The 26,365-nt window shown below is 49.2% G+C and overlaps 3 protein-coding genes across 4 annotated transcripts in view; 1 reads left to right on the top strand and 2 right to left on the bottom strand.

Annotated features, from left to right (window-relative positions):
* Nucleotides 1-26,365, top strand: part of LOC135305571 (zinc finger protein 850-like) — a 296,716-nt gene that overhangs the window by 211,695 nt on the left and 58,656 nt on the right. The window lies entirely within an intron of this gene.
* Nucleotides 1,013-1,995, bottom strand: LOC135305678 (probable inactive protein kinase DDB_G0270444). 2 transcript variants are annotated; one of them, XM_064429428.1, is made up of 3 exons: nucleotides 1,850-1,995; nucleotides 1,530-1,737; nucleotides 1,013-1,212 (listed from the first exon to the last, which is right to left on the bottom strand). In XM_064429428.1, the coding sequence occupies exons 1-2, from the start codon at nucleotides 1,871-1,873 to the stop codon at nucleotides 1,534-1,536; spliced, it is 228 nt and encodes a 75-aa protein (XP_064285498.1). In that variant the 5' UTR covers nucleotides 1,874-1,995; the 3' UTR covers nucleotides 1,013-1,212; nucleotides 1,530-1,533. The 2 variants fall into 2 exon arrangements, with proteins under 2 accessions (XP_064285498.1, XP_064285497.1); XM_064429427.1 differs by lacking the exon at nucleotides 1,013-1,212 and having other exon boundaries at nucleotides 1,410-1,737.
* On the bottom strand, nucleotides 7,797-8,418 carry LOC135305685 (probable inactive protein kinase DDB_G0270444). The gene is made up of 2 exons (XM_064429438.1): nucleotides 8,251-8,418; nucleotides 7,797-8,138 (listed from the first exon to the last, which is right to left on the bottom strand). The coding sequence occupies exons 1-2, from the start codon at nucleotides 8,272-8,274 to the stop codon at nucleotides 7,935-7,937; spliced, it is 228 nt and encodes a 75-aa protein (XP_064285508.1). The 5' UTR covers nucleotides 8,275-8,418; the 3' UTR covers nucleotides 7,797-7,934.

Here is a 26,365-nt window from a genome sequence, read left to right as displayed (position 1 = left end):
AGTTTGCATGGCCTGAATGTCTGGCTCTGGAAATTCTGCGTTGCACAAGATGTGCTGAGCTCATCTGGCTCTGAAATATCATCTCTGCACCTTAGCCAGGAACAGCATCAGAGTTCTGAACAGATTCATCAAAATCAGTCATAACCCAGAGGCAAACCTTGGCAATACACATGTGTGGCAGGTGAGGAGACCAAAAGCTTCCATTCTTGTTCTTGGAGAATGAATTCAGCAATAAAAATTCCTCTCTCTTGGCATTAAAATACTTTAGTGTCAGCTCTGCCCCAGACTATCAGTGTCAAGTATTTCTCAGGGTGGTTGGGGGTAGGTTCTCCCCCTGGAGATCTCTGCAGGTTGGTGCTAATTAAAGATGTTCCCTCAGGTTCAGATGTTTTGCTGCCTGAGCAGAGTGTGCAGAACAGGGATTACGAGCACTGACATTTGCTGTGCTAGAAAGTGCAAGGGACACATTTGTGCCAATGAAGGTCACACCTTGAACTAGGAGGATCAATTCTTGTTGCGCTCAGCAGAGTCTGGGGAGAGAGGGGGTTTCCAAAGGAAATCTTGGTCCATGTAGGGCTGAGGCTCCCTCCAGGCTGGCTCCAGCCCCTCAGGGTGCCCAGGAGCAGGGCTTGCCCACAGCCCAGTGCTCCCTCCTTAGCCCTGGGGCTGCCCAGGGAAGAGCCATGGCTGAGGCTCTGCAGGAGCACACAGGCTCAGCCCTGCTCCAACATGGGATCCATGAGCCAGGGCACGCTGGGCTTTGCCCCTACAGCTCCCAAGTGTGTCCAGAGAAACTGCAAGGAGAGGCTCACCTCTATCAGTGGGACCCCTCTGTGCACAGGGACCCCCACTCCTGGGGTGGCTATGCCAGGGACCTCCAGCCCTGGGAACCTGGAGCAAGTGGAAATAACCACTTTGCAAAATGCTGCCTGTGCCTGAAGCAAATGCAAGGAGAACTGGGGTGTGAAAAGAAAATTTTTTTTATTACAGAAAAACAGCAGCAAAAATGCAGAACATATTTATATTGTAAGAATATTTGTAACAGCAAGAATCGATAGAACATATATACATAAAAACCTACCTAACAAAACTATGGGAAACGTATTTTCAGACGTCAAAAATAGCCCTACAATCTATATTCTAAAGAACAACAACAAACTGTAGAACATATATACAAAAGGGTGGTGTCTCTGTCTGTGCTGTCCATCCCACCTGGAAGAAAAGCAAATGCCACGGTCAGTCCAGTCAGGCACAGAGGGCTCTTGCATGTGCCCCCAGGCTGGCACATGCTGGCCCAGCAGCAGGACTCTGCTACCAGAACTGAGCCTGGCTGGGTCTGGCATGGAGCTTGTGTGGAGCAAAGCAGGCACAGGACAGGCTGTGGATGGCCACCAGAATCCAGTGCCCGGGGTAAAATGTCCCTGAGCAGGGAGCACCCAGCCCAGCCCCAGCCTGGCAGCAGGAGACCCACTCTGCCTGTCCTGCTGCTGGCATTGCTCTTCATGCCAAGATCAGGGCCTCTTCCTCACCTTCTTAATCAATATCCATGTCCACAATGGACTCTTCCATATCCACATCCATCTCTTCTTCCTCAGTCACATCTACATCCATCTCTTCTTCCTCGTCCTCATCCACGTCCATCACTTCCTCTCCAGGGTCTTGTCCTTCTATTTCCATCTCCTCCTCCGTATCAATCTTTGTATCCACCTCCATCTCCTCCTCTCTGTCTGGGACAGCCTGCAGAGGCAGCAAAACCTCAGAGTGGGGTCCCTGTCCCACTCCATCCCCACAGAGCTCCAGCCCACCCGGGCAGGTGGGGAGTGTCCACCTCCATGGAATGGCACCATACCTTCCTCAGGACAAATGGGAGCATCCTGCAGGGCTGGATGATGAAATCCAGGCACTCAGGAGCTGTCAGGAATGATGGGGGTATCGGGGGGATAAGAAGAGTGAAAGGCGAGGGCAGGAGCAAGGTGCAGAGCGTGTCAACACAGCGGCCAAGACTTGTGTTGTGCCCTTTGCTGGGCGCTGGACGTTCCAGCTGGATCGTGGGCTGTGACATCACAGTTCCCAGGCTCCATCTGAAGTGGACACTGGAGACCATGGAATGATGGAGTCCCTGAACGGTTGGGCTTGCAAGGGAGCCTGAAGAACAACATCTTGTTCCCAGCTGAGCAGTCTTCCCCCAGAGCATGCTGCTCGGAGCCATGTTGCCAAGGATGGGGCATGCACAGCCTCTGTGCACAGCCTGGGCCAGTGCCCCACCACCCCCAGTGGAAAAGAGCAGCTTCCTTAGATGCAGCTTCATTCAACCTGCTGCAGTTGAAAGCCAATCCCCCCTTGTCGTGTCAGCACAGGCCCTGTTGAACACTCTGTCCCCTTCTTTCCTGCGGGACCCTTCCAGTCCTGCACAGCCACAGGGAGGCCTCCCAGTGTCTCCTCTGTCCAGGCTGAGCATCCCCAGCCCCACTTGCCCAGCAGTCAGTCACATCAGGGCGAGTCAAGGCTGCAGGGTAGCAAATAGCATCAGGAACTGAGAGATGCAAGCTTTAGACCCAGGTTTGCCTCTAAATGTACAAAATTAATAACAGTGGAGGGGAAGATGGTGGGACACTGGTTCTGTTCTAACTGGTGATTTATTTTTCTTCTTTTCTGTCATGCTGCCGCAGGTTTTTCTGTTTGAAAGGAAGCTTGGCACAATGTCCATTGTCTTCTCCATTTGTGAAAGACCAAGCGGAGTCTGGGCAGGCTGATATGCAGAGCAAAACCTGAAAATATTCTAGTGATCCTGAGCCTGGGGGATGCAGCTAAACCCAGCCAAAAGCAATTTCTGGAAAGCTGATCCTGGTTTACATTGTCTTGAGTTTGGCTTTGCCAACTTCACCAGTCATTTATGAAATACCAAACAAAAAACTCAAACCAAATCAGACAAAAACCCAATCAATCAATCAAACAAACAAACAAACAAATCCATGAAGCAAACCAATCAAACAAATAGATAAAAAACGCCAAATAAAACCAAGGGAAATGAAGATTTAGTATTAGTTGTGAGGATAGCACAGCAGGCAAATGGCTGCTTCCCACAGGATCACCATCAAAAGCCACATAGAACAGCTGCTCCAAAATATACCCAAGAGGAGAAAAAGAAAAAGTGATCCATGGCAACTTTGGGGGCAGCTCCACATTCAGGTGAAGGATGAGCACGCAGTGGTACAGATCCAGCATTGCCCACCCTCCAGGCTGCTGTTTGCTCCTGATGAAAGACCCTTGCAGGACTGCGGCCCCTCTCAGTGCAGCGTCAGTCACTCCCAGAGCTTTCAGCTGAGCCACTGGCATTTGCAGAGTGACATCCAGGCACAAACCTGCTGCCTTCTGAGCACCTGTGGAAGATCCTGAGCATCTTCATGCCTAGCAGCACAAAACAGCTCAGGCTTTCTCTGATCTGGTTTTCAGGGGAGGTTTCCATATCCCTGTGAGATCTGTTCATCCCTCAAAACATCTGACTTGGTGTACAACAATGCTTTTGGGTTTTTTCCTTCCTCCTGTGTGCCAGTGAGAAACCATCCATGGGAATGGAGGATGTTGTGTGCAGGGCAATGTATTCCTGGCTTGCCATTTTGTTTCACTGTCACTCAGCTGAACATGGTCCTTACCTAACAAGGACTTCAAAGAAATGGGTAGGAATTTTGGCTCCGAGAGGAGCAGAAAGCACATTTTCTACACCACATTCCAGCAGATTCCCTTTCCCTGGCAGAAAAGTGATTGCCACTCATCTTCCTGGGAAGAATGTGAAGACACATTCAGAGATCCCAGGTTCAGCTGGCCTTTGGCTTTGTCTGCCTCATTTCACACATCCACTTTCAAGGGCCATTAGAAGAGCCACGTCTGCCTTGCTACCCAGAAGTTCTTCCCAGGAAAACAACCAAAAATTTGCTGTCCTGTGCTGTGGTAGAAATCTCATCACAATTGTGACTCTGTGAGCAATGACAGCCAGTGATTTTGGGGCTGTAACAGCCGAGAGTGTGGCAGAGCAGGTTTGATATTCTTTTTAGAGTCCTGAAAGCATTGTTCCTAAAACAATCTTTCTCTCCTGTCTTCTGTCATCAACTGTGGAACAGAGAAAATGGAAAGGAGTAGAGGTTTGTTTAAATTTACTTTAAGTCTTCAAATAGTGTCAGCTCGATGCATGATACTTTAGAAATTGGATTAGTAGCACCTATTTCATCCCATCAGAGAGGTGGGATTGAAGACTTCCAACAACAGAAACACTGGATGTGCAAGAGCTCAGTTTTCCACCCCTCACACAAATAACTTGCTGTACTATTTTCAGCAGCCTCAGCCAGATCGATTAAAATACTGCTCCAAACAACAACAGAATGAAAATGTTCCAACAAATGGGGAAAAAGAAGACAAGTGGCCAGCAGCCCTTTCTTCAGAGCTTGTGTTGATTTTGCAAAGTCAGATGCAAACAAGGTTTGCCATATTTCTTTGCTAGAAAAATGCAGCTGTTGAATAGAAATCAATCTATGAGGCTGCTAAGTTGGGTATGATTTTAGATCTGGGAGGAGCAAAACAGGTTCCAGAGAAGCTGTGGCTGTGTCACCCTTGGAAGTGTTCAAGGCCAGGTTGGATGGGGCTTGGAGCAACCTGATCGAGGGGAAGGTGTGCTGAGTCTGGTGAGTCCATGAAAAGAAACTTTTGGTTTTCCTGACATGCTGCCTTTGCAAGGGGAGGTCACAACTACCCCACATAGTTTGAAATGCCCTGAGCAGAACCCAGCTGTGCTTTCTCACAGGTGATGAGGGATTTTCACTTGTATTTTATGGGGGATTTTGACATAGCAGAGCAAGAGCAGCTGAATGTGTTTGACAGGCAAAGAGGGCCAGTGTGGCAGCAGCTGAATTCAATGGAGCTTTTCCTTCTGTGATCCTGTACAACCTGAGGCACTCTGGGGCTCTTGAACCTGGCAGCTGGGCAAGTCAGTCATTGGAACAAGTGATGAATTAACCTGCTCCACTCTCTTGAGCATGGGTGTGATGAGCCTTAAGTAAACCCAGGAGCACTTGCCAGGATGGGAGCTTGTTGTTTGCCAGGGAGGAGGGAGAAAATCTTGCTTGGAGTAAATAAAGCAACTCTGCTTCCCCGGGAAGATGAAAAGAAGGAATTAAACATGTGAATGCTGCATGGAATAATTTGCACAAGGCTATATCTCGGCTGCTATGCAGGAATGTTCCAATTCAACCATGATTCTCCCGACCTTTATTTTTCTGGGTTTCCACCACACGATACAAGACACTCTCACTTGAAAAAACCAAAACACCTTGTGGGGAGGCATTATTTCCTTTCTTCAGGCTGTCTCTTTCTTTTGTTCCCTCCAGAGCTCTCACTTCATTTCTGCTGTTGTTTGGAGCATGTGCTTACATCCTTGCTGATCCCCTGGGCTTCTTTTGGCTCTGGGTGACACGGACACTATTAATGGTGGGATTTTCCCCTCCATCTTCTTCTGTTTCTTCATGTGGTTTACCTTCATTCACCTGTTGGAGTGATGGATTTTTCTCACCTTTTATTACTCAGTGCTTTTTCTTCATTCTCTAATACCAACTTCTCACTTGCCCTGTGGCTGTTAGGTGCCAGTTGTGGAAGCATGAATTCTTTCTCTAGTGCTTGTCTGAGCTTTCTCGGGGAGCTGAGAGCTCTTTGGGGTTCAACTTGACTCACTTCAGCGCCTTCCTTGGTGCTGCCTGTGTACTTGAACACTTGAAGGGAATAAAGTCTCAGTGTGGAGATGACAGTTGTGAAACGATGGCCCTTTTGGAGAAGACAAGAATGCTATTGTCAATCTTTTCAAGGATAAATGGAGAACCTGGTTTTGGGAGAAACCGGCTCAGCTCAGCGCAGAGGTGGCTGCTGCAAGTGCCCAGGTTTGGAGGGAAGGCTGCAGCTCCTTGGGATGTGTTGGTGTGGGGCTATAAGGTTTGTGCTGGGTCCCTGGAGCAGTGGGAACACCCCACAGGGAGATGCACATTAGGAAATGGGTGCAGAAAGGGCCTGAAGTGTGACCAGCTTTGGTGAAGGGTTCCATAGGAAATAATATTTTTACTGAGATTTTGGACAATTTGAGGCTCCTTCTCATGTCTTTTGCCCGATGAACATTCCCCCTTTGCAAGAGCTTGGGGAATGCAGAGCTCACACAATGAAAATCCCTGATCATTATATCTCTTTTCTGTTTTTTGGTGTTGTCATCCCAGCAGGAGTCAGAGGAAGAGAATATGTGTGACCTGCCTGGCTTTAACGTTGTGCCAGGAACAATGCCATGGGGAAGCTGGTCAGAGGAGCATCTGAGAAGTGTGTGGTACATCAGTGAGGTCCTACTACTGATCTTTGCACAGAGATGAAAAAGTATCAGTTTGCATGGCCTGAATGTCTGGCTCTGGACATTCTGCATTACACAAGATGTGCTGAGCTCATCTGCCTCTGAAATATCATCTCTGCACCTTAGCCAGGAACAGCATCAGAGTTCTGAACAGATTCATCAAAATCAGTCATAACCCAGAGGCAAACCTTGGCAATACACATGTGTGGCAGGTGAGGAGACCAAATGCTTCCATTCTTGTTCTTGGAGAATGAATTCAGCAATAAAATAATCCTCTCTCTTGGCATTAAAATACTTTCGTTTCAGCTCTGCCCCAGACTATCAGTGTCAAGTATTTCTCTGGTTGGTTGGGGGTAGGTTCTCCCCCTGGAGCTCTCTGCAGGTTGATGCTAATTCCAGATGTTCCCTCAGCTTCAGATGTTTTGCTGCCTGAGCAGAGTGTGCAGAACAGGGATTACAAGCACTGACATTTGCTGTGCTAGAAAGTGCAAGGGACACATTTGTGCCAATGAAGGTCACACCTTGAGCTAGGAGGATCAATTCTTGTGCTCAGCAGAGTCTGGGGAGAGAGGGGGTTTCCAAAGGAAATCTTGGTCCATGTAGGGCTGAGGCTCCCTCCAGGCTGGCTCCAGCCCCTCAGGGTGCCCAGGAGCAGGGCTTGCCCACAGCCCAGTGCACCTTCCTTAGCCCTGGGGCTGCCCAGGGAAGAGCCATGGCTGAGGCTCTGCAGGAGCACACAGGCTCAGCCCTGCTCCAACATGGGATCCATGGGCCAGGGCACGCTGGGCTTTGCCCCTACAGCTCCCAAGTGTGTCCAGAGAAACTGCAAGGAGAGGCTCACCTCTGTCAGTGGTTCCCCTCTGTGCACAGGGACCCCCACTCCTGGGGTGGTTGTGCCAGGGACCTCCAGCCCTGGGAACCTGGAGCAAGTGGAAACAACCACTTTGTAAAATGCTGCCTGTGCCTGAAGCAAATGCAAGGAGAACTGGGGTGTGAAAAATAAAATTTGTTTATTACAGAAGAACAGCAGGAAAAATACTGAACATATTTACATTGTAAGAATATTTGTAACAACAACAATCGATAGAACATATATACATAAAAACCTACCTAACAAAAATATGTGAAACGTATTTACAGAAGTCAAAAATAGCCCTACAATCTACATTCTAAAGAACAACAACAAACTGTAGAACATATATACAAAGGTTGGTGTCTCTGTCTGTGCTGTCCATCACACCTGGAAGAAAAGCAAATGCCATGGTCACTCCAGTCAGGCACAGAGGGCTCTTGCATGTGCCCCCAGGCTGGCACATGCTGGCCCAGCAGCAGGACTCTGCTACCAGAACTGAGCCTGGCTGGGTCTGGCATGGAGCTTGTGTGGAGCAAAGCAGGCACAGGACAGGCTGTGGATGGCCACCAGAATCCAGTGCCCTGGGTACAATGTCCCTGAGCAGGGAGCACCCAGCCCAGCCCCAGCCTGGCAGCAGGAGACCCACTCTGCCTGTCCGGCTGCTGGCATTGCTCTTCATGCCAAGATCATGGCCTCTTCCTCACCTTTTTAATCAATATCCATATCCTCAATGGACTCTTCCATATCCACATCCATCTCTTCTTCCTCATCCACATACACGTCCATCTCTTCTTCCTCCTCCACATCCACATCCATCTCTTCCTCTCCAGGGTCTTCTCTGTCTATTTCCATCTCCTCCTCCGTATCAATCTTTGTATCTACCTCCATCTCCTCCTCTCTGTCTGGGACAGCCTGCAGAGGTAGCAAAACCTCAGAGTGGGGTCCCTGTCCCACTCCATCCCCACAGAGCTCCAGCCCACCCGGGGAGGAGTGGGGTGTCCACCTCCATGGAATGGCACCATACCTTCCTCAGAACAAAGAGGAGCATCCTGCAGGGCTGGATGACAAAATCCAGGCACTAAGGACCTTTCAGGACTGAATGGGTTATCAGGGGGCAGGTGAAAAGCAGAGTGGGCAGGAGCAGGGTGAAGAGCATGCGAACACAACGAACAACGGTTTTGTTGTGCCCTTTCCTGGGCACTGGACGTTCCAGCTGGAGCGTGGGCTGTGACATCACAGTTCCCAGGCTCCATCTGAAGTGGACACTGGAGACCATGGAATGATGGAGTCCCTGAACGGTTGGGCTTGCAAGGGAGCCTGAAGAACAACATCTTGTTCCCAGCTGAGCAGTCTTCCCCCAGAGCGTGCTGCTCAGAGCCCTGTTGCCAAGGATGGGGCATGCACAGCCTCTGTGCACAGCCTGGGCCAGTGCCCCACCACCCCCAGTGGAAAAAAGCAGCTTCCTTAGATGCAGCTTCAATCAACCTGCTGCAGTTGAAAGCCATCCCCCCTTGTCCTGTCAGCACAGGCCCTGCTGAACACTCTGTCCCCTTCTTTCCTGCGGGACCCTTCCAGTCCTGCACAGCCACAGGGAGGCCTCCCAGTGTCTCCTCTGTCCAGGCTGAGCATCCCCAGCCCCACTTGCCCAGCAGTCAGTCACATCAGGGCGAGTCAAGGCTGCAGGGCAGCAAATAGCATCAGGAACTGAGAGATGCAAGCTTTAGACCCAGGTTTGCCTCTAAATGTTCAAAATTAATAACAGCGGAGGGGAAGATGGTGGGACACTGGTTCTGTTCTAACTGGTGATTTTTTTTTTCTTCTTTTCTGTCATGCTGCCCCAGAATTTTCTGTTTGAAAGGAAGCCTGGCACAATGTCCATTCTCTTCTCCATTTCTGAAAGACCAAGCGGACCTTTTTTCATTTCTTCAGGCCTCCTTCTCTCTTTTGTTCCCTCCAGAGCACTCACTACATTTCTGCTGTTGTTTGGAGTGCGTGCTTCCCTCTTTCCTGATCCCCTGGGCTTCTTTTTTCTCTGGCTGTCATGGACACTCTTAATTGTGGATTTTTATCCCTTCATCTACTTCTGACCTCCAGCCCTGGGAACCTGGAGCAAGTGGAAACTACAACTTCGCAAAATGCTGCCTGTGTCTGAACCAAAAGCAAGGAGAACTGGAGTGTGAAAAATAAAATTTGTTTATTACAGATGAACAGCAGCAAAAATACAGAACATATTTACATTGCAAGAATATTTGTAACAACAACAATCAATAGAACATATATACAGAAAAACCTACCTAGGAAAACTATGGGAAACGTATTTACAGAAGTCAAAAATAGCCCTACAATCGATATTCTAAAGAAAAACAACAAACTGTAGAACATATATACAAAAGGGTGGTGTCTCTGTGATGTCCATCGCACCTGGAAGAAAAGCAAATGCCACGGTCAGTCCAGTCAGGCACAGAGGGCTCTTGCATGTGCCCCCAGGCTGGCACATGCTGGCCCAGCAGCAGGACTCTGCTACCAGAACTGAGACTGGCTGGCTCTGGGATGGAGCTTGTGTGGAGCAAGCAGGCACAGGACAGGCTGTGGATGGCCACCAGAATCCAGTGCCCTGGGTACAATGTCCCTGAGCAGGGAGCACCCAGCCCAGCCCCAGCCTGGCAGCAGGAGACCCACTCTGCCTGTCCTGCTGCTGGCATTGGTCTTCATGCCAAGATCATGGCCTCTTCCTCACCTTTTTAATCAATGTCCATGTCCTCAATGGACTCTTCCATATCCAATTCCATCTCCTCTTCCACCTTCACCTCCACCTCCACCTCCATCTCCTCCTCCCCAGTGTCTTCTCCCTCCGTCTCCATGTCCTCCTCTCTATCAATCTCTATATCCACCTCCATCTCCTCCTCTCCATCTGGGACAGCCTGCAGAGGTAGCAAAACCTCAGAGTGGGCTCCCTGTCCCACTCCATCCCCACAGAGCTCCAGCCCACCCGGGCAGGTGGGGGGTGTCCACCTTCATGGAATGGCACCATACCTTCCCCAGAACAAAGGGGAGCATCCTGCAGGGCTGGATGAAATCCAGGCACTCAGGAGCTGTCAGGACTGATGGGGTTATCGGGGGGATAAGAAGAGTGAAAGGCGAGGGCAGGAGCAGGGTGAAGAGCATGGAAACACAGCGGCCAAGGCTTGTGTTGTGCCCTTTGCTGGGCGCTGGATGTTCCAGCCGGAGCATGGGCTGTGACATCACAGTTCCCAGGCTCCATCTGAAGTGGACAGTGGAGACCGTGGAATGATGGAGTCCCTGAACGGTTGGGTTTGCAAGGGAGCCTGAAGAACAACATCTTGTTCCCAGCTGAGCAGTCTTCCCCCAGAGCAGGCTGCTCAGAGCCCTGTTGCCAAGGATGGGGCATGCACAGCCTCTGTGCACAGCCTGGGCCAGTGCCCCACCACCCCCAGTGGAAAAGAGCAGCTTCCTTAGATACAGCTTCAATCAACCTGCTGCAGCTGAAAGCCATCCCCCCTTGTCCTGTCACCAGAGGCCCTGCTGAACACTCTGTCCCCTTCTTTCCTGCGGGACCCTTCCACTCCTGCACAGCCACAGGGAGGTCTCCCAGTGTCTCCTCTGTCCAGGCTGAGCATCCCCAGCCCCACTTGCCCAGCAGTCAGTCGCATCAGGGCGAGTCAAGGCTGCAGGGTAGCAAACAGCATCAGGAACTGAGAGATGCAAGCTTTAGACCCAGGCTTGCCTCTAAATGTACAAAATTAATAACAGTGGAGCGGAAGATGGTGGGACACTGGTTCTGTTCTAACTGGTGATTTATTTTTCTTCTTTTCTGTCATGCTGACCCAGATTTTTCTGTTTGAAAGGAAGCTTGGCAAAATGTCCATTGTCTTCTCCATTTGTGAAAGACCAAGTGGAGTCTGGGCAGGCTTATATGCAGAGCAAAACCTGAAAATATACTAGTGATCCTGAGCCTGGGGGATGCAGCTAAACCCAGCCAAAAGCAATTTCTGAAAAGCTGATCCTGGTTTACATTGTCTTGAGTTTGGCTTTGCCAACTTCACCAGTCATTTATGAAAAACCAAAAAAAACCTCAAACCAAATCAGACAAAACCCCAGTCAATCAAACAAGCAAACAAACAAACAAACCAACCAACCAACCAACCAACCAACCAACCAACCAACCAACCAACCAACCAACCCATGCAGCAAACCAATCAAAGAGATAAAAAATGCCAAATAAAACTAAAGGAAATGAAGAGTTAGTACTAGTTGTGAGGATAGCACAGCAGGCAAATGGCTGCTTCCCACAGGATCACCATCAAAAGCCACATAGAACAGCTGCTCCAAAATATACCCAACAGGAGAAAAAGAAAAAGTGATGCATGGCAACTTTGGGGGCAGCTCCACATTCAGGTGAAGGATGAGCACGCAGTGTACAGATCCAGCATTGCCCACCCTCCAGGCTGCTGTTTGCTCCTGGTGAAAGACCCTTGCAGGACTGTGGCCCCTCTCAGTGCAGTGTCAGTCACTGCCAGAGCTCTCTGCTGAGCCACTGGCATTTGCAGAGTGACATCCAGCTGCAATCCTACTGCCTGCTGAGCATCTGTGGAAGATCCTGAGCATCTTCATGCCTAGGACCACAAAACAGCTCAGGATTTCTCTGAACTGCTTTTCAGGGGAGGTTTCCATATCCCTGTGAGATCTGTTCATCCCTCAACATGTATGACTTGATGTACAATGATGCATTTGTGTTCCTTCCTTCCTCCTGTGTGCCAGTGAGAAACCATCCATGGGAATGGAGGATGTTGTGTGCAGGGCAATGTATTCCTGGCTTGCCATTTTGCTTCACTGTCACTCAGCTGAACATGGTCCTTATCTAAGAAGGACTTAGAACTTGCAACAAGTGATAAATTAACCTGCTCCACTCTCCTTAGCATGGGTGTGATGAGTGTTAAGGAAAGCAGCGAGCGCTTGCCAGGATGGGAGCTTGTTCTTTGTCAGGGAGGAGGGAGAAAATCTTGCTTGGAGTAAAGAAAGCAACTCTGCTTCCCCAGGAAGAGAAGCAATTAAATATGTGAGTGCTGCATGGGATGATTTGCACAAGGATTGTCTACTATGGAGGAATGTTCCCAATTAACCATGCTTCTCCTGACCTTCATTTTTCTGGGTTTCCACCACATGATAGAAGAGACAATCAATGAAAAAAAAAGCAAAACAACTTGTGGGGAGACGTTTATTCCTTTCTTCAGGCTTCCTGTTCCTTTTGTTCCCTCCAGAGCTCTCACTTCATTTCTGCTGTGGTTTGGAGCACGTGCTTCCCTCTTTCCTGATTCCCTGGGCTTCTTTTGGCTCTGGGTGTCCTGGACACTCTTAATTGTGGATTTTTTCCCCTTCATCTACTTCTGACCTCCAGCCCTGGGAACCTGGAGCAAGTGGAAACTACAACTTGGCAAAATGCTGCCTGTGCCGGAAGCAAATGCAAGGAGAACTGGGGTGTGAAAAATAAAATTTGTTTATTACAGAAGAATAGCAGCAAAAATACAGAACATATTTACATTGTAAGAATATTTGCAACAACAACAATCGATAGAACATATATACAGAAAAACCTATCTAACAAAAAATATATGAAACGTATTTACAGAAGACAAAAAGCCCTAAAACCTCTATCCTAAAGACAACATCAAAGTGTAAAACGTGTGTAGAAAATGGTGGCATCTCTCTCCATGATGTCCATCGCACCTGGAAGAAAAGCAAATGCCACGGTCAGTCCAGTCAGGCACAGAGGGCTCTTGCATGTGCCCCCAGGCTGGCAGACACTGGCACAGCAGCAGGACTCTGCTACCAGAACTGAGCCTGGATGGGTCTGGGATGGAGCTTGTGTGGAGCAAAGCAGGCACAGGACAGGCTGTGGATGGCCACCAGAATCCAGTGCCCTGGGTACAATGTCCCTGAGCAGGGAGCACCCAGCCCAGCCCCAGCCTGGCAGCAGGAGACCCACTCTGCCTGTCCTGCTGCTGGCATTGGTCTTCAGCCCAAGATCATGGCCTCTTCCTCACCTTTTTAATCAATAACCATGTCCTCAATGGACTCTTCCATATCCAATTCCATCTCCTCTTCCACCTTCACCTCCACCTCCACCTCCACCTCCATCTCCTCCTCACCAGTGTCTTCTCCCTCCGTCTCCATGTCCTCCTCTCTATCAATCTCTATATCCACCTCCATCTCCTCTTCTCCATCTGGGACAGCCTGCAGAGGCAGCAAAACCTCAGAGTGGGGTCCCTGTCCCACTCCATCCCCACAGAGCTTCAGCCCACCCGGGCAGGTGTGGGGTGTCCACCTTCATGGAATGGCACCATACCTTCCTCAGAACAACGAGGAGCATCCTGCAGGGCTGGATGACAAAATCCAGGCACTAAGGACCTTTCAGGACTGAATGGGTTATCAGGGGGCAGGTGAAAAGCAGAGTGGGCAGGAGCAGGGTGAAGAGCATGCGAACACAACGAACAACAGTTGTGTTTTGCCCTTTGCTGGGCACTGGATATTCCAGCTGGAGCGTGGGATGTGACATCACAGTTCCCAGGCTCCATCTGAAGTGGACAGTGGAGACCATGGAATGATGGAGTCCCTGAACGGTTGGGCTTGCAAGGGGCCTGAAGAACAACATCTTGTTCCCAGCTGAGCAGTCTTCCCCCAGAGCGTGCTGCTCAGAGCCCTGTTGCCAAGGATGGGGCATGCACAGCCTCTGTGCACAGCCTGGGCCAGTGCCCCACCACCCCCAGTGGAAAAGAGCAGCTCTCCTTAGATGCAGCTTCAATCAACCTGCTGCAGTTGAAAGCCATCCCCCCTTGTCCTGTCAGCACAGGCCCTGCTGAACACTCTGTCCCCTTCTTTCCTGCGGGACCCTTCCAGTCCTGCAGAGCCACAGGGAGGCCTCCCAGTGTCTCCTCTCTCCAGGCTGAGCATCCCCAGCCCCACTTGCCCAGCAGTCAGTCACATCAGGGCCAGTCAAGGCTGCAGGGTAGCAAATAGCATCAGGAACTGAGAGATGCAAGCTTTAGACCCAGGTTTGCCTCTAAATCTACAAAATTAATAACAGTGGCGAGGAAGATGGTGGGACACTGGTTCTCTTCTAACTGGTGATTTATTTTTCTTCTTTTCTGTCATGCTGACCCAGGTTTTTCTGTTTGAAAGGAAGCTTGGCACAATGTCTATTGTCTTCTCCATTTGTGAAACACCAAGCGGAGTCTGGGCAGGCTGATGATGCAGAGCAAAGCCTGAAAACATACTAGTGATCCTGAGCCTGGGGGATGCAGATAAACACAGCCAAAATCAATTTCTGGAAAGCTGATCCTGGTTTACATTATATTGAGTTTGGCTTTGCCAACTTCACCTGTCATTTATGAAAAAGCAAACAAAAAACTCAAACCAAATCAGACAAAAACCCAAATCAATCAATCAAACAAACAAACAAACAAACCCATGAAGGAAACCAATCAAACAAATAGATAAAAAACGCCAAATAAAACCAAAGGAAATGAAGAGTTAGTATTAGTTGCAAGGATAGCACAGCAGGCAAATGGCTGCTTCCCACAGGATCACCATCAAAAGCCACATAGAACAGCTGCTCCAAAATATACCCAAGAGGAGAAAAAGAAAAAGTGATGCATGGCAACTTTGGGGGCAGCTCCACATTCAGGTGAAGGATGAGCACGCAGTGGTACAGATCCAGCATTGCCCACCCTCCAGGCTGCTGTTTGCTCCTGATGAAAGCCCCTTGCAGGACTGTGGCCCCTCTCAGTGCGGTGTCAGTCACTGCCAGAGCTCTCAGCTGAGCCACTGGCATTTGCAGAGTGACATCCAGCCGCAATCCTGCTGCCTGCTGAGCATCTGTGGAAGATCCTGAGCATCTTCATGCCTAGGACCACAAAACAGCTCAGGATTTCTCTGAACTGCTTTTCAGGGGGGGGTTTCCATATCCCCATGAGATCTGCTCATCCTTCAACACGTATGACTTGATGTACAATGATGCATTTGTGTTCCTTCCTTCCTCCTGTGTGCCAGTGAGAAACCATCCATGTGACTGGAGGACATTGTGTGTAGGGAAATTGATTCCTGGCTTGCCATTTTGCTTCACTGTCACTCAGCTGAACATGGTCCTTATCTAAGAAGGACTTAGAACTTGCAACAAGTGATAAATTAACCTGCTCCACTCTCCTTAGCATGGGTGTGATGAGTGTTAAGCAGCGAGCGCTTGCCAGGATGGGAGCTTGTTCTTTGCCAGGGAGGAGGGAGAAAATCTTGCTTGGAGTAAAGAAAGCAACTCTGCTTCCCCAGGAAGAGAAGCAATTAAACATGTGAGTGCTGCATGGGATGATTTGCACAAGGATTGTCTACTATGAAGGAATGTTCCCAATAAACCATGCTTCTCCTGACCTTCATTTTTCTGGGTTTCCACCACATGATAGAAGAGACAATCCATGAAAAAAAGCAAAACACCTTGTGGGGAGACATTTTTTCCTTTCTTCAGACTTCCTCTTTCTTTTGTGCCCTCCAGAGCTCTCACTACATTTCTGCTGTGGTTTGGAGCACGTGCTTCCCTGGGCTTCTTTTGGCTCTGGGTGTCATGGACACTCTTAATTGTGGATTTTTTCCCCTTCATCTACTTCTGACCTCCAGCCCTGGGAACCTGGAGCAAGTGGAAACTACAACTTGGCAATATGCTGCCTGTGCCTGAAGCAAATGCAAGGAGAACTGGGGTGTGAAAAATAAAATTTGTTTATTAGAGAAGAACAGCAGCAAAAATACAGAACATATTTACATTGTAAGAATATTTGTAACAACAACAATCGATAGAACATATATACATAAAAACCTATCTAACAAAAAATATATGAAACGTATTTACAGAAGACAAAAAGCCCTAAAACCTCTATCCTAAAGTCAACATCAAAGTGTAAAACGTATGTACAAAAAGGTGGCATCTCTCTCCATGATGTCCATCGCACCTGGAAGAAAAGCAAATGCCACGGTCACTCCAGTCAGGCACAGAGGGCTCTTGCATGTGCCCCCAGGCTGGCACATGCTGGCCCAGCAGCAGGACTCTGCTACCAGAACTGAGCCTGGCTGGGTCTGGCATGGAGCTTGTGTGGAGCAAAGCAGGCACAGGAAAGGCTGTGGATGGCCACCAGAATCCAGTGCCCTGGGTACAATGTCCCTGAGCAGGGAGCACCCAGCCCAGCCCCAGCCTGGCAGCAGGAGACCCACTCTGCCTGTCCTGCTGCTGGCATTGGTCTTCATGCCAAGATCATGGCCTCTTCCTCACCTTTTTAATCAATGTCCATGTCCTCAATGGACTCTTCCATATCCAATTCCATCTCCTCTTCCACCTTCACCTCCACCTCCACCTCCATCTCCTCCTCCCCAGTGTCTTCTCCCTCCGTCTCCATGTCCTCCTCTCTATCAATCTCTATATCCACCTCCATCTCCTCCTCTCTGTCTGGGACAGCCTGCAGAGGTAGCAAAACCTCAGAGTGGGCTCCCTGTCCCACTCCATGCCCACAGAGCTCCAGCCCACCCGGGCAGGTGGGGGGTGTCCACCTCCATGGAATGGCACCAGACCTTCCCCAGAACAAAGGGGAGCATCCTGCAGGGCGGGATGATGAAATCCAGGCACTAAGGACCTTTCAGGACTGAGGAAAGCTGACAAGCAGAGTGGGCAGGAGCAAGGTGCAGAGCGTGCGAACACAGCAGCCAAGGGTTGTGTTGTGCCCTTTGCTGGGCGCCGTACGTTCCAGCTGGAGCCTGGGCTGTGACATCACAGTTCCCAGGCTCCATCTGAAGTGGACACTGGAGACCATGGAATGATGGAGTCCCTGAACGGTTGGGCTTGCAAGGGAGCCTGAAGAACAACATCTTGTTCCCAGCTGAGCAGTCTTCCCCCAGAGCAGGCTGCTCAGAGCCCTGTTGCCAAGGATGGGGCATGCACAGCCTCTGTGCACAGCCTGGGCCAGTGCCCCACCACCCCCAGTGGAAAAGAGCAGCTTCCTTAGATACAGCTTCAATCGACCCCCTGCAGTTGAAAGCCATCCCCCCTTGTCCTGTCAGCACAGGCCCTGCTGAACACTCTGTCCCCTTCTTTCCTGCGGGACCCTTCCAGTCCTGCACAGCCACAGGGAGGCCTCCCAGTGTCTCCTCTGTCCAGGCTGAGCATCCCCAGCCCCACTTGCCCAGCAGTCAGTCACATCAGGGCGAGTCAAGGCAGAAGGGTAGCAATTAGCATCAGGAACTGAGAGATGCAAGCTTTAGACCCAGGTTTGCCTCTAAATGTACAAAATTAATAACAGTGGAAAGGAAGATGGTGGGACACTGGTTCTGTTCTAACTGGTGATTTATTTTTCTTCTTTTCTGTCATGCTGACCCAGATTTTTCTGTTTGAAAGGAAGCTTGGCACAATGTCCATTGTCTTCTCCATTTGTGAAACAGCAAGCAGAGTCTGGGCAGGCTGATATGCAGAGCAAAACCTGGAAATACACTAGTGATCCTGAGCCTGGGGAATGCAGATAAACCCTACCAAAAGGAATTTCTGGAAAGCTGATCCTGGTTTACATTATCTTGAGTTTGGCTTTGGCAACTTCACCAGTCTTTTATGAAGAAGCAAACAAAAAACTCAAACCAAATCAGACAAAAACCCAAATCAATCAATCAAACAAACAAACAAACAAACAAACAAACCCATGAAGCAAACCAATCAAACAAATAGATAAAAAACCCCAAATAAAACCAAAGGAAATGAAGAGTTAGTATTAGTTGTGAGGATAGCACAGCAGGAAAATGGCTGCTTGCCACAGGATCACCATCAAAAGCCACATAGAACAGCTGCTCCCAAATATACCCAACAGGAGAAAAAGAAAAAGTGATGCATGGCAACTTTGGGGGCAGCTCCACATTCAGGTGAAGGATGAGCACGCAATGGTACAGATCCAGCATTGCCCACCCTCCAGGCTGCTGTTTGCTCCTGGTGAAAGACCCTTGCAGGACTGTGGCCCCTCTCAGTGCAGTGTCAGTCACTGCCAGAGCTCTCTGCTGAGCCACTGGCATTTGCAGAGTGACATCCAGGCACAATCCTACTGCCTGCTGAGCATCTGTGGAAGATCCTGAGCATCTTCATGCCTAGGACCACAAAACAGCTCAGGCTTTCTCTGAACTGCTTTTCAGGGGGGGTTTCCATATCCCCGTGAGATCTCTTCATCCCTCAACATGTATGACTTGATGTACAATGATGCATTTGTGTTCCTTCCTTCCTCCTGTGTGCCAGTGAGAAACCATCCATGGGAATGGAGGATGTTGTGTGCAGGGCAATGTATTCCTGGCTTGCCATTTTGCTTCACTGTCACTCAGCTGAACATAGTCCTTATCTAAGAAGGACTTAGAACTTGCAACAAGTGATAAATTAACCTGCTCCACTCTCCTTAGCATGGGTGTGATGAGTGTTAAGGAATGCAGCGAGCGCTTGCCAGGATGGGAGCTTGTTCTTTGCCAGGGAGGAGGGAGAAAATCTTGCTTGGAGTAAAGAAAGCAACTCTGCTTCCCCAGGAAGAGAAGCAATTAAACATGTGAGTGCTGCATGGGATGATTTGCACAAGGATTGTCTACTATGCAGGAATGTTCCCAATTAACCATGCTTCTCCGGACCTTTATTTTTCTGGGTTTCCACCACATGGTAGAAGAGACTCTCAATGAAAAAAAGCAAAACACCTTGTGGGGAGACGTTTTTTCCTTTCTTCAGACTTCCTCTTTCTTTTGTTCCCTCCAGAGCTCTCACTTCATTTCTGCTGTTGTTTGGAGCACGTGCTTCCCTCTTTCCTGATGCCCTGGGCTTCTTTTGGCTCTGGGTGTCATGGACACTCTTAATTGTGGATTTTTATCCCTCCATCTACTTCTAACCTCCAGCTCTGGGAACCTGGAGCAAGTGGAAACTACAACTTGGCAATATGCTGCCTGTGCCTGAAGAAAAAGCAAGGAGAACTGGGATGTGAAAAATAATATTTATTTATTACAAAAGAACAGCAGCAAAAATACAGAACATATTTACATTGTAAGAATATTTGTAACAACAACAATCGATAGAACATATATACATAAAAACCTATCTAACAAAAAATATATGAAACGTATTTACAGAAGACAAAAAGCCCTAAAACCTCTATCCTAAAGTCAACATCAAAGTGTAAAACGTATGTACAAAAAGGTGGCATCTCTCTCCATGATGTCCATCGCACCTGGAAGAAAAGCAAATGCCACGGTCAGTCCAGTCAGGCACAGAGGGCTCTTGCATGTGCCCCCAGGCTGGCACATGCTGGCCCAGCAGCAGGACTCTGCTACCAGAACTGAGCCTGGCTGGGTCTGGCATGGAGCTTGTGTGGAGCAAAGCAGGCACAGGACAGGCTGTGGATGGCCACCAGAATCCAGTGCCCTGGGTACAATGTCCCTGAGCAGGGAGCACCCAGCCCAGCCCCAGCCTGGCAGCAGGAGACCCACTCTGCCTGTCCTGCTGCTGGCATTGGTCTTCATGCCAAGATCATGGCCTCTTCCTCACCTTTTTAATCAATGTCCATGTCCTCAATGGACTCTTCCATATCCACATCCATCTCTTCTTCCTCATCCACATCCACATCCATCTCTTCCTCTCCAGGGTCTTCTCCGTCTATTTCCATCTCCTCCTCCATATAAATCTTTGTATCCACCTCCATCTCCTCGTCTCTGTCTGGGACAGCCTGCAGAGGCAGCAAAACCTCAGAGTGGGCTCCCTGTCCCACTCCATCCCCACAGAGCTCCAGCCCACCCGGGCAGGTGGGGAGTGTCCACCTCCATGGAATGGCACCATACCTTCCCCAGGACAAATAGGAGCATCCTGCAGGGCTGGATGTCAAAATCCAGGCGATAAGGAGCTTTCAGGATTGATGGGGTTATCGAGCTGCAGGTGACAAGCAGAGTGGGCAGGAGCAGGGTGAAGAGCATGCGAACAGAACGGCCAAGGATTGTGTTGTGCTCTTTGCTGGATGCTGGACGTTCCAGCTGGAGTGTGGGCTGTGAATCACAGTTCCCAGGAGTCCAGGCTCAGTGTGAAGTGGACAGTGGGGACCATGGAATGATGGAGTCCCTGAATGGTTGGGCTTGGAAGGGAGCCTGAGGAACAACATCTTGTTCCCAGCTGAGCAGTCTTCCCCCAGAATAGGCTGCTCAGAGCCCTGTTGCCAAGGATGGGGCATGCACAGCCTCTGTGCACAGCCTGGGCCAGTGCCCCACCACCCCCAGTGGAAAAGAGCAGCTCTCCTTAGATGCAGCTTCAATCAACCTGCTGCAGTTGAAAGCCATCCCCCCATGTCCTGTCAGCACAGGCCCTGCTGAACACTCTGTCCCCTTCTTTCCTGCGGGACCCTTCCAGTCCTGCACAGCCACAGTGAGGTCTCCCAGTGTCTCCTCTGTCCAGGCTGAGCATCCCCAGCCCCACTTGCCCAGCAGTCAGTCACATCAGGGCCAGTCAAGGCTGCAGGTTAGCAAATAGCATCAGGAACTGAGAGATGCAAGCTTTAGACCCAGGTTTGCCTCTAAATCTACAAAATTAATAACAGTGGCGAGGAAGATGGTGGGACACTGGTTCTCTTCTAACTGGTGATTTATTTTTCTTCTTTTCTGTCATGCTGACCCAGGTTTTTCTGTTTGAAAGGAAGCTTGGCACAATGTCTATTGTCTTCTCCATTTGTGAAACACCAAGCGGAGTCTGGGCAGGCTGATGATGCAGAGCAAAGCCTGAAAACATACTAGTGATCCTGAGCCTGGGGGATGCAGATAAACACAGCCAAAATCAATTTCTGGAAAGCTGATCCTGGTTTACATTATATTGAGTTTGGCTTTGCCAACTTCACCTGTCATTTATGAAAAAGCAAACAAAAAACTCAAACCAAATCAGACAAAAACCCAAATCAATCAATCAAACAAACAAACAAACAAACCCATGAAGGAAACCAATCAAACAAATAGATAAAAAACGCCAAATAAAACCAAAGGAAATGAAGAGTTAGTATTAGTTGCAAGGATAGCACAGCAGGCAAATGGCTGCTTCCCACAGGATCACCATCAAAAGCCACATAGAACAGCTGCTCCAAAATATACCCAAGAGGAGAAAAAGAAAAAGTGATGCATGGCAACTTTGGGGGCAGCTCCACATTCAGGTGAAGGATGAGCACGCAGTGGTACAGATCCAGCATTGCCCACCCTCCAGGCTGCTGTTTGCTCCTGATGAAAGCCCCTTGCAGGACTGTGGCCCCTCTCAGTGCGGTGTCAGTCACTGCCAGAGCTCTCAGCTGAGCCACTGGCATTTGCAGAGTGACATCCAGCCGCAATCCTGCTGCCTGCTGAGCATCTGTGGAAGATCCTGAGCATCTTCATGCCTAGGACCACAAAACAGCTCAGGATTTCTCTGAACTGCTTTTCAGGGGGGGGTTTCCATATCCCCATGAGATCTGCTCATCCTTCAACACGTATGACTTGATGTACAATGATGCATTTGTGTTCCTTCCTTCCTCCTGTGTGCCAGTGAGAAACCATCCATGTGACTGGAGGACATTGTGTGTAGGGAAATTGATTCCTGGCTTGCCATTTTGCTTCACTGTCACTCAGCTGAACATGGTCCTTATCTAAGAAGGACTTAGAACTTGCAACAAGTGATAAATTAACCTGCTCCACTCTCCTTAGCATGGGTGTGATGAGTGTTAAGGAAAGCAGCGAGCGCTTGCCAGGATGGGAGCTTGTTCTTTGCCAGGGAGGAGGGAGAAAATCTTGCTTGGAGTAAAGAAAGCAACTCTGCTTCCCCAGGAAGAGAAGCAATTAAACATGTGAGTGCTGCATGGGATGATTTGCACAAGGATTGTCTACTATGAAGGAATGTTCCCAATAAACCATGCTTCTCCTGACCTTCATTTTTCTGGGTTTCCACCACATGATAGAAGAGACAATCCATGAAAAAAAGCAAAACACCTTGTGGGGAGACATTTTTTCCTTTCTTCAGACTTCCTCTTTCTTTTGTTCCCTCCAGAGCTCTCACTACATTTCTGCTGTGGTTTGGAGCACGTGCTTCCCTGGGCTTCTTTTGGCTCTGGGTGTCATGGACACTCTTAATTGTGGATTTTTTCCCCTTCATCTACTTCTGACCTCCAGCCCTGGGAACCTGGAGCAAGTGGAAACTACAACTTGGCAATATGCTGCCTGTGCCTGAAGCAAATGCAAGGAGAACTGGGGTGTGAAAAATAAAATTTGTTTATTAGAGAAGAACAGCAGCAAAAATACAGAACATATTTACATTGTAAGAATATTTGTAACAACAACAATCGATAGAACATATATACATAAAAACCTATCTAACAAAAAATATATGAAACGTATTTACAGAAGACAAAAAGCCCTAAAACCTCTATCCTAAAGACAACATCAAAGTGTAAAACGTATGTACAAAAAGGTGGCATCTCTCTCCATGATGTCCATCGCACCTGGAAGAAAAGCAAATGCCACGGTCAGTCCAGTCAGGCACAGAGGGCTCTTGCATGTGCCCCCAGGCTGGCACATGCTGGCCCAGCAGCAGGACTCTGCTACCAGAACTGAGCCTGGCTGGGTCTGGGATGGAGCTTGTGTGGAGCAAAGCAGGCACAGGAAAGGCTGTGGATGGCCACCAGAATCCAGTGCCCTGGGTACAATGTCCCTGAGCAGGGAGCACCCAGCCCAGCCCCAGCCTGGCAGCAGGAGACCCACTCTGCCTGTCCTGCTGCTGGCATTGGTCTTCATGCCAAGATCATGGCCTCTTCCTCACCTTTTTAATCAATGTCCATGTCCTCAATGGACTCTTCCATATCCAATTCCATCTCCTCTTCCACCTTCACCTCCACCTCCACCTCCATCTCCTCCTCCCCAGTGTCTTCTCCCTCCGTCTCCATGTCCTCCTCTCTATCAATCTCTATATCCACCTCCATCTCCTCCTCTCTGTCTGGGACAGCCTGCGAGGTAGCAAAACCTCAGAGTGGACTCCCTGTCCCACTCCATGCCCACAGAGCTCCAGCCCACCCGGGCAGGTGGGGAGTGTCCACCTCCATGGAATGGCACCAGACCTTCCCCAGAACAAAGGGGAGCATCCTGCAGGGCTGGATGATGAAATCCAGGCACTAAGGACCTTTCAGGACTGAGGAAAGCTGACAAGCAGAGTGGGCAGGAGCAAGGTGCAGAGCGTGCGAACACAGCAGCCAAGGGTTGTGTTGTGCCCTTTGCTGGGCGCCGTACGTTCCAGCTGGAGCGTGGGCTGTGACATCACAGTTCCCAGGCTCCATCTGAAGTGGACACTGGAGACCATGGAATGATGGAGTCCCTGAACGGTTGGGCTTGCAAGGGAGCCTGAAGAACAACATCTTGTTCCCAGCTGAGCAGTCTTCCCCCAGAGCAGGCTGCTCAGAGCCCTGTTGCCAAGGATGGGGCATGCACAGCCTCTGTGCACAGCCTGGGCCAGTGCCCCACCACCCCCAGTGGAAAAGAGCAGCTTCCTTAGATACAGCTTCAATCGACCCCCTGCAGTTGAAAGCCATCCCCACTTGTCCTGTCAGCACAGGCCCTGCTGAACACTCTGTCCCCTTCTTTCCTGCGGGACCCTTCCAGTCCTGCACAGCCACAGTGAGGCCTCCCAGTGTCTCCTCTGTCCAGGCTGAGCATCCCCAGCCCCACTTGCCCAGCAGTCAGTCACATCAGGGCGAGTCAAGGCAGAAGGGTAGCAATTAGCATCAGGAACTGAGAGATGCAAGCTTTAGACCCAGGTTTGCCTCTAAATGTACAAAATTAATAACAGTGGAAAGGAAGATGGTGGGACACTGGTTCTGTTCTAACTGGTGATTTATTTTTCTTCTTTTCTGTCATGCTGACCCAGATTTTTCTGTTTGAAAGGAAGCTTGGCACAATGTCCATTGTCTTCTCCATTTGTGAAACAGCAAGCAGAGTCTGGGCAGGCTGATATGCAGAGCAAAACCTGAAAATACACTAGTGATCCTGAGCCTGGGGAATGCAGATAAACCCTACCAAAAGGAATTTCTGGAAAGCTGATCCTGGTTTACATTATCTTGAGTTTGGCTTTGGCAACTTCACCAGTCTTTTATGAAGAAGCAAACAAAAAACTCAAACCAAATCAGACAAAAACCCAAATCAATCAATCAAACAAACAAACAAACAAACAAACAAACAAACCCATGAAGCAAACCAATCAAACAAATAGATAAAAAACCCCAAATAAAACCAAAGGAAATGAAGAGTTAGTATTAGTTGTGAGGATAGCACAGCAGGAAAATGGCTGCTTGCCACAGGATCACCATCAAAAGCCACATAGAACAGCTGCTCCCAAATATACCCAACAGGAGAAAAAGAAAAAGTGATGCATGGCAACTTTGGGGGCAGCTCCACATTCAGGTGAAGGATGAGCACGCAATGGTACAGATCCAGCATTGCCCACCCTCCAGGCTGCTGTTTGCTCCTGGTGAAAGACCCTTGCAGGACTGTGGCCCCTCTCAGTGCAGTGTCAGTCACTGCCAGAGCTCTCTGCTGAGCCACTGGCATTTGCAGAGTGACATCCAGGCACAATCCTACTGCCTGCTGAGCATCTGTGGAAGATCCTGAGCATCTTCATGCCTAGGACCACAAAACAGCTCAGGCTTTCTCTGAACTGCTTTTCAGGGGGGGTTTCCATATCCCCGTGAGATCTCTTCATCCCTCAACATGTATGACTTGATGTACAATGATGCATTTGTGTTCCTTCCTTCCTCCTGTGTGCCAGTGAGAAACCATCCATGGGAATGGAGGATGTTGTGTGCAGGGCAATGTATTCCTGGCTTGCCATTTTGCTTCACTGTCACTCAGCTGAACATAGTCCTTATCTAAGAAGGACTTAGAACTTGCAACAAGTGATAAATTAACCTGCTCCACTCTCCTTAGCATGGGTGTGATGAGTGTTAAGGAATGCAGCGAGCGCTTGCCAGGATGGGAGCTTGTTCTTTGCCAGGGAGGAGGGAGAAAATCTTGCTTGGAGTAAAGAAAGCAACTCTGCTTCCCCAGGAAGAGAAGCAATTAAACATGTGAGTGCTGCATGGGATGATTTGCACAAGGATTGTCTACTATGCAGGAATGTTCCCAATTAACCATGCTTCTCCGGACCTTTATTTTTCTGGGTTTCCACCACATGGTAGAAGAGACTCTCAATGAAAAAAAGCAAAACACCTTGTGGGGAGACGTTTTTTCCTTTCTTCAGACTTCCTCTTTCTTTTGTTCCCTCCAGAGCTCTCACTTCATTTCTGCTGTTGTTTGGAGCACGTGCTTCCCTCTTTCCTGATGCCCTGGGCTTCTTTTGGCTCTGGGTGTCATGGACACTCTTAATTGTGGATTTTTATCCCTCCATCTACTTCTAACCTCCAGCTCTGGGAACCTGGAGCAAGTGGAAACTACAACTTGGCAATATGCTGCCTGTGCCTGAAGAAAAAGCAAGGAGAACTGGGATGTGAAAAATAATATTTATTTATTACAAAAGAACAGCAGCAAAAATACAGAACATATTTACATTGTAAGAATATTTGTAACAACAACAATCGATAGAACATATATACATAAAAACCTATCTAACAAAAAATATATGAAACGTATTTACAGAAGACAAAAAGCCCTAAAACCTCTATCCTAAAGTCAACATCAAAGTGTAAAACGTATGTACAAAAAGGTGGCATCTCTCTCCATGATGTCCATCGCACCTGGAAGAAAAGCAAATGCCACGGTCAGTCCAGTCAGGCACAGAGGGCTCTTGCATGTGCCCCCAGGCTGGCACATGCTGGCCCAGCAGCAGGACTCTGCTACCAGAACTGAGCCTGGCTGGGTCTGGCATGGAGCTTGTGTGGAGCAAAGCAGGCACAGGACAGGCTGTGGATGGCCACCAGAATCCAGTGCCCTGGGTACAATGTCCCTGAGCAGGGAGCACCCAGCCCAGCCCCAGCCTGGCAGCAGGAGACCCACTCTGCCTGTCCTGCTGCTGGCATTGGTCTTCATGCCAAGATCATGGCCTCTTC

Source organism: Passer domesticus, chromosome 8 (assembly GCF_036417665.1).
Source record: "Passer domesticus isolate bPasDom1 chromosome 8, bPasDom1.hap1, whole genome shotgun sequence".
In the NCBI taxonomy this organism is placed as follows: domain Eukaryota; kingdom Metazoa; phylum Chordata; class Aves; order Passeriformes; family Passeridae; genus Passer; species Passer domesticus.
Note: the sequence above shows the minus strand (reverse complement) of the source record. Positions and strands in the feature narration are given on the sequence as shown.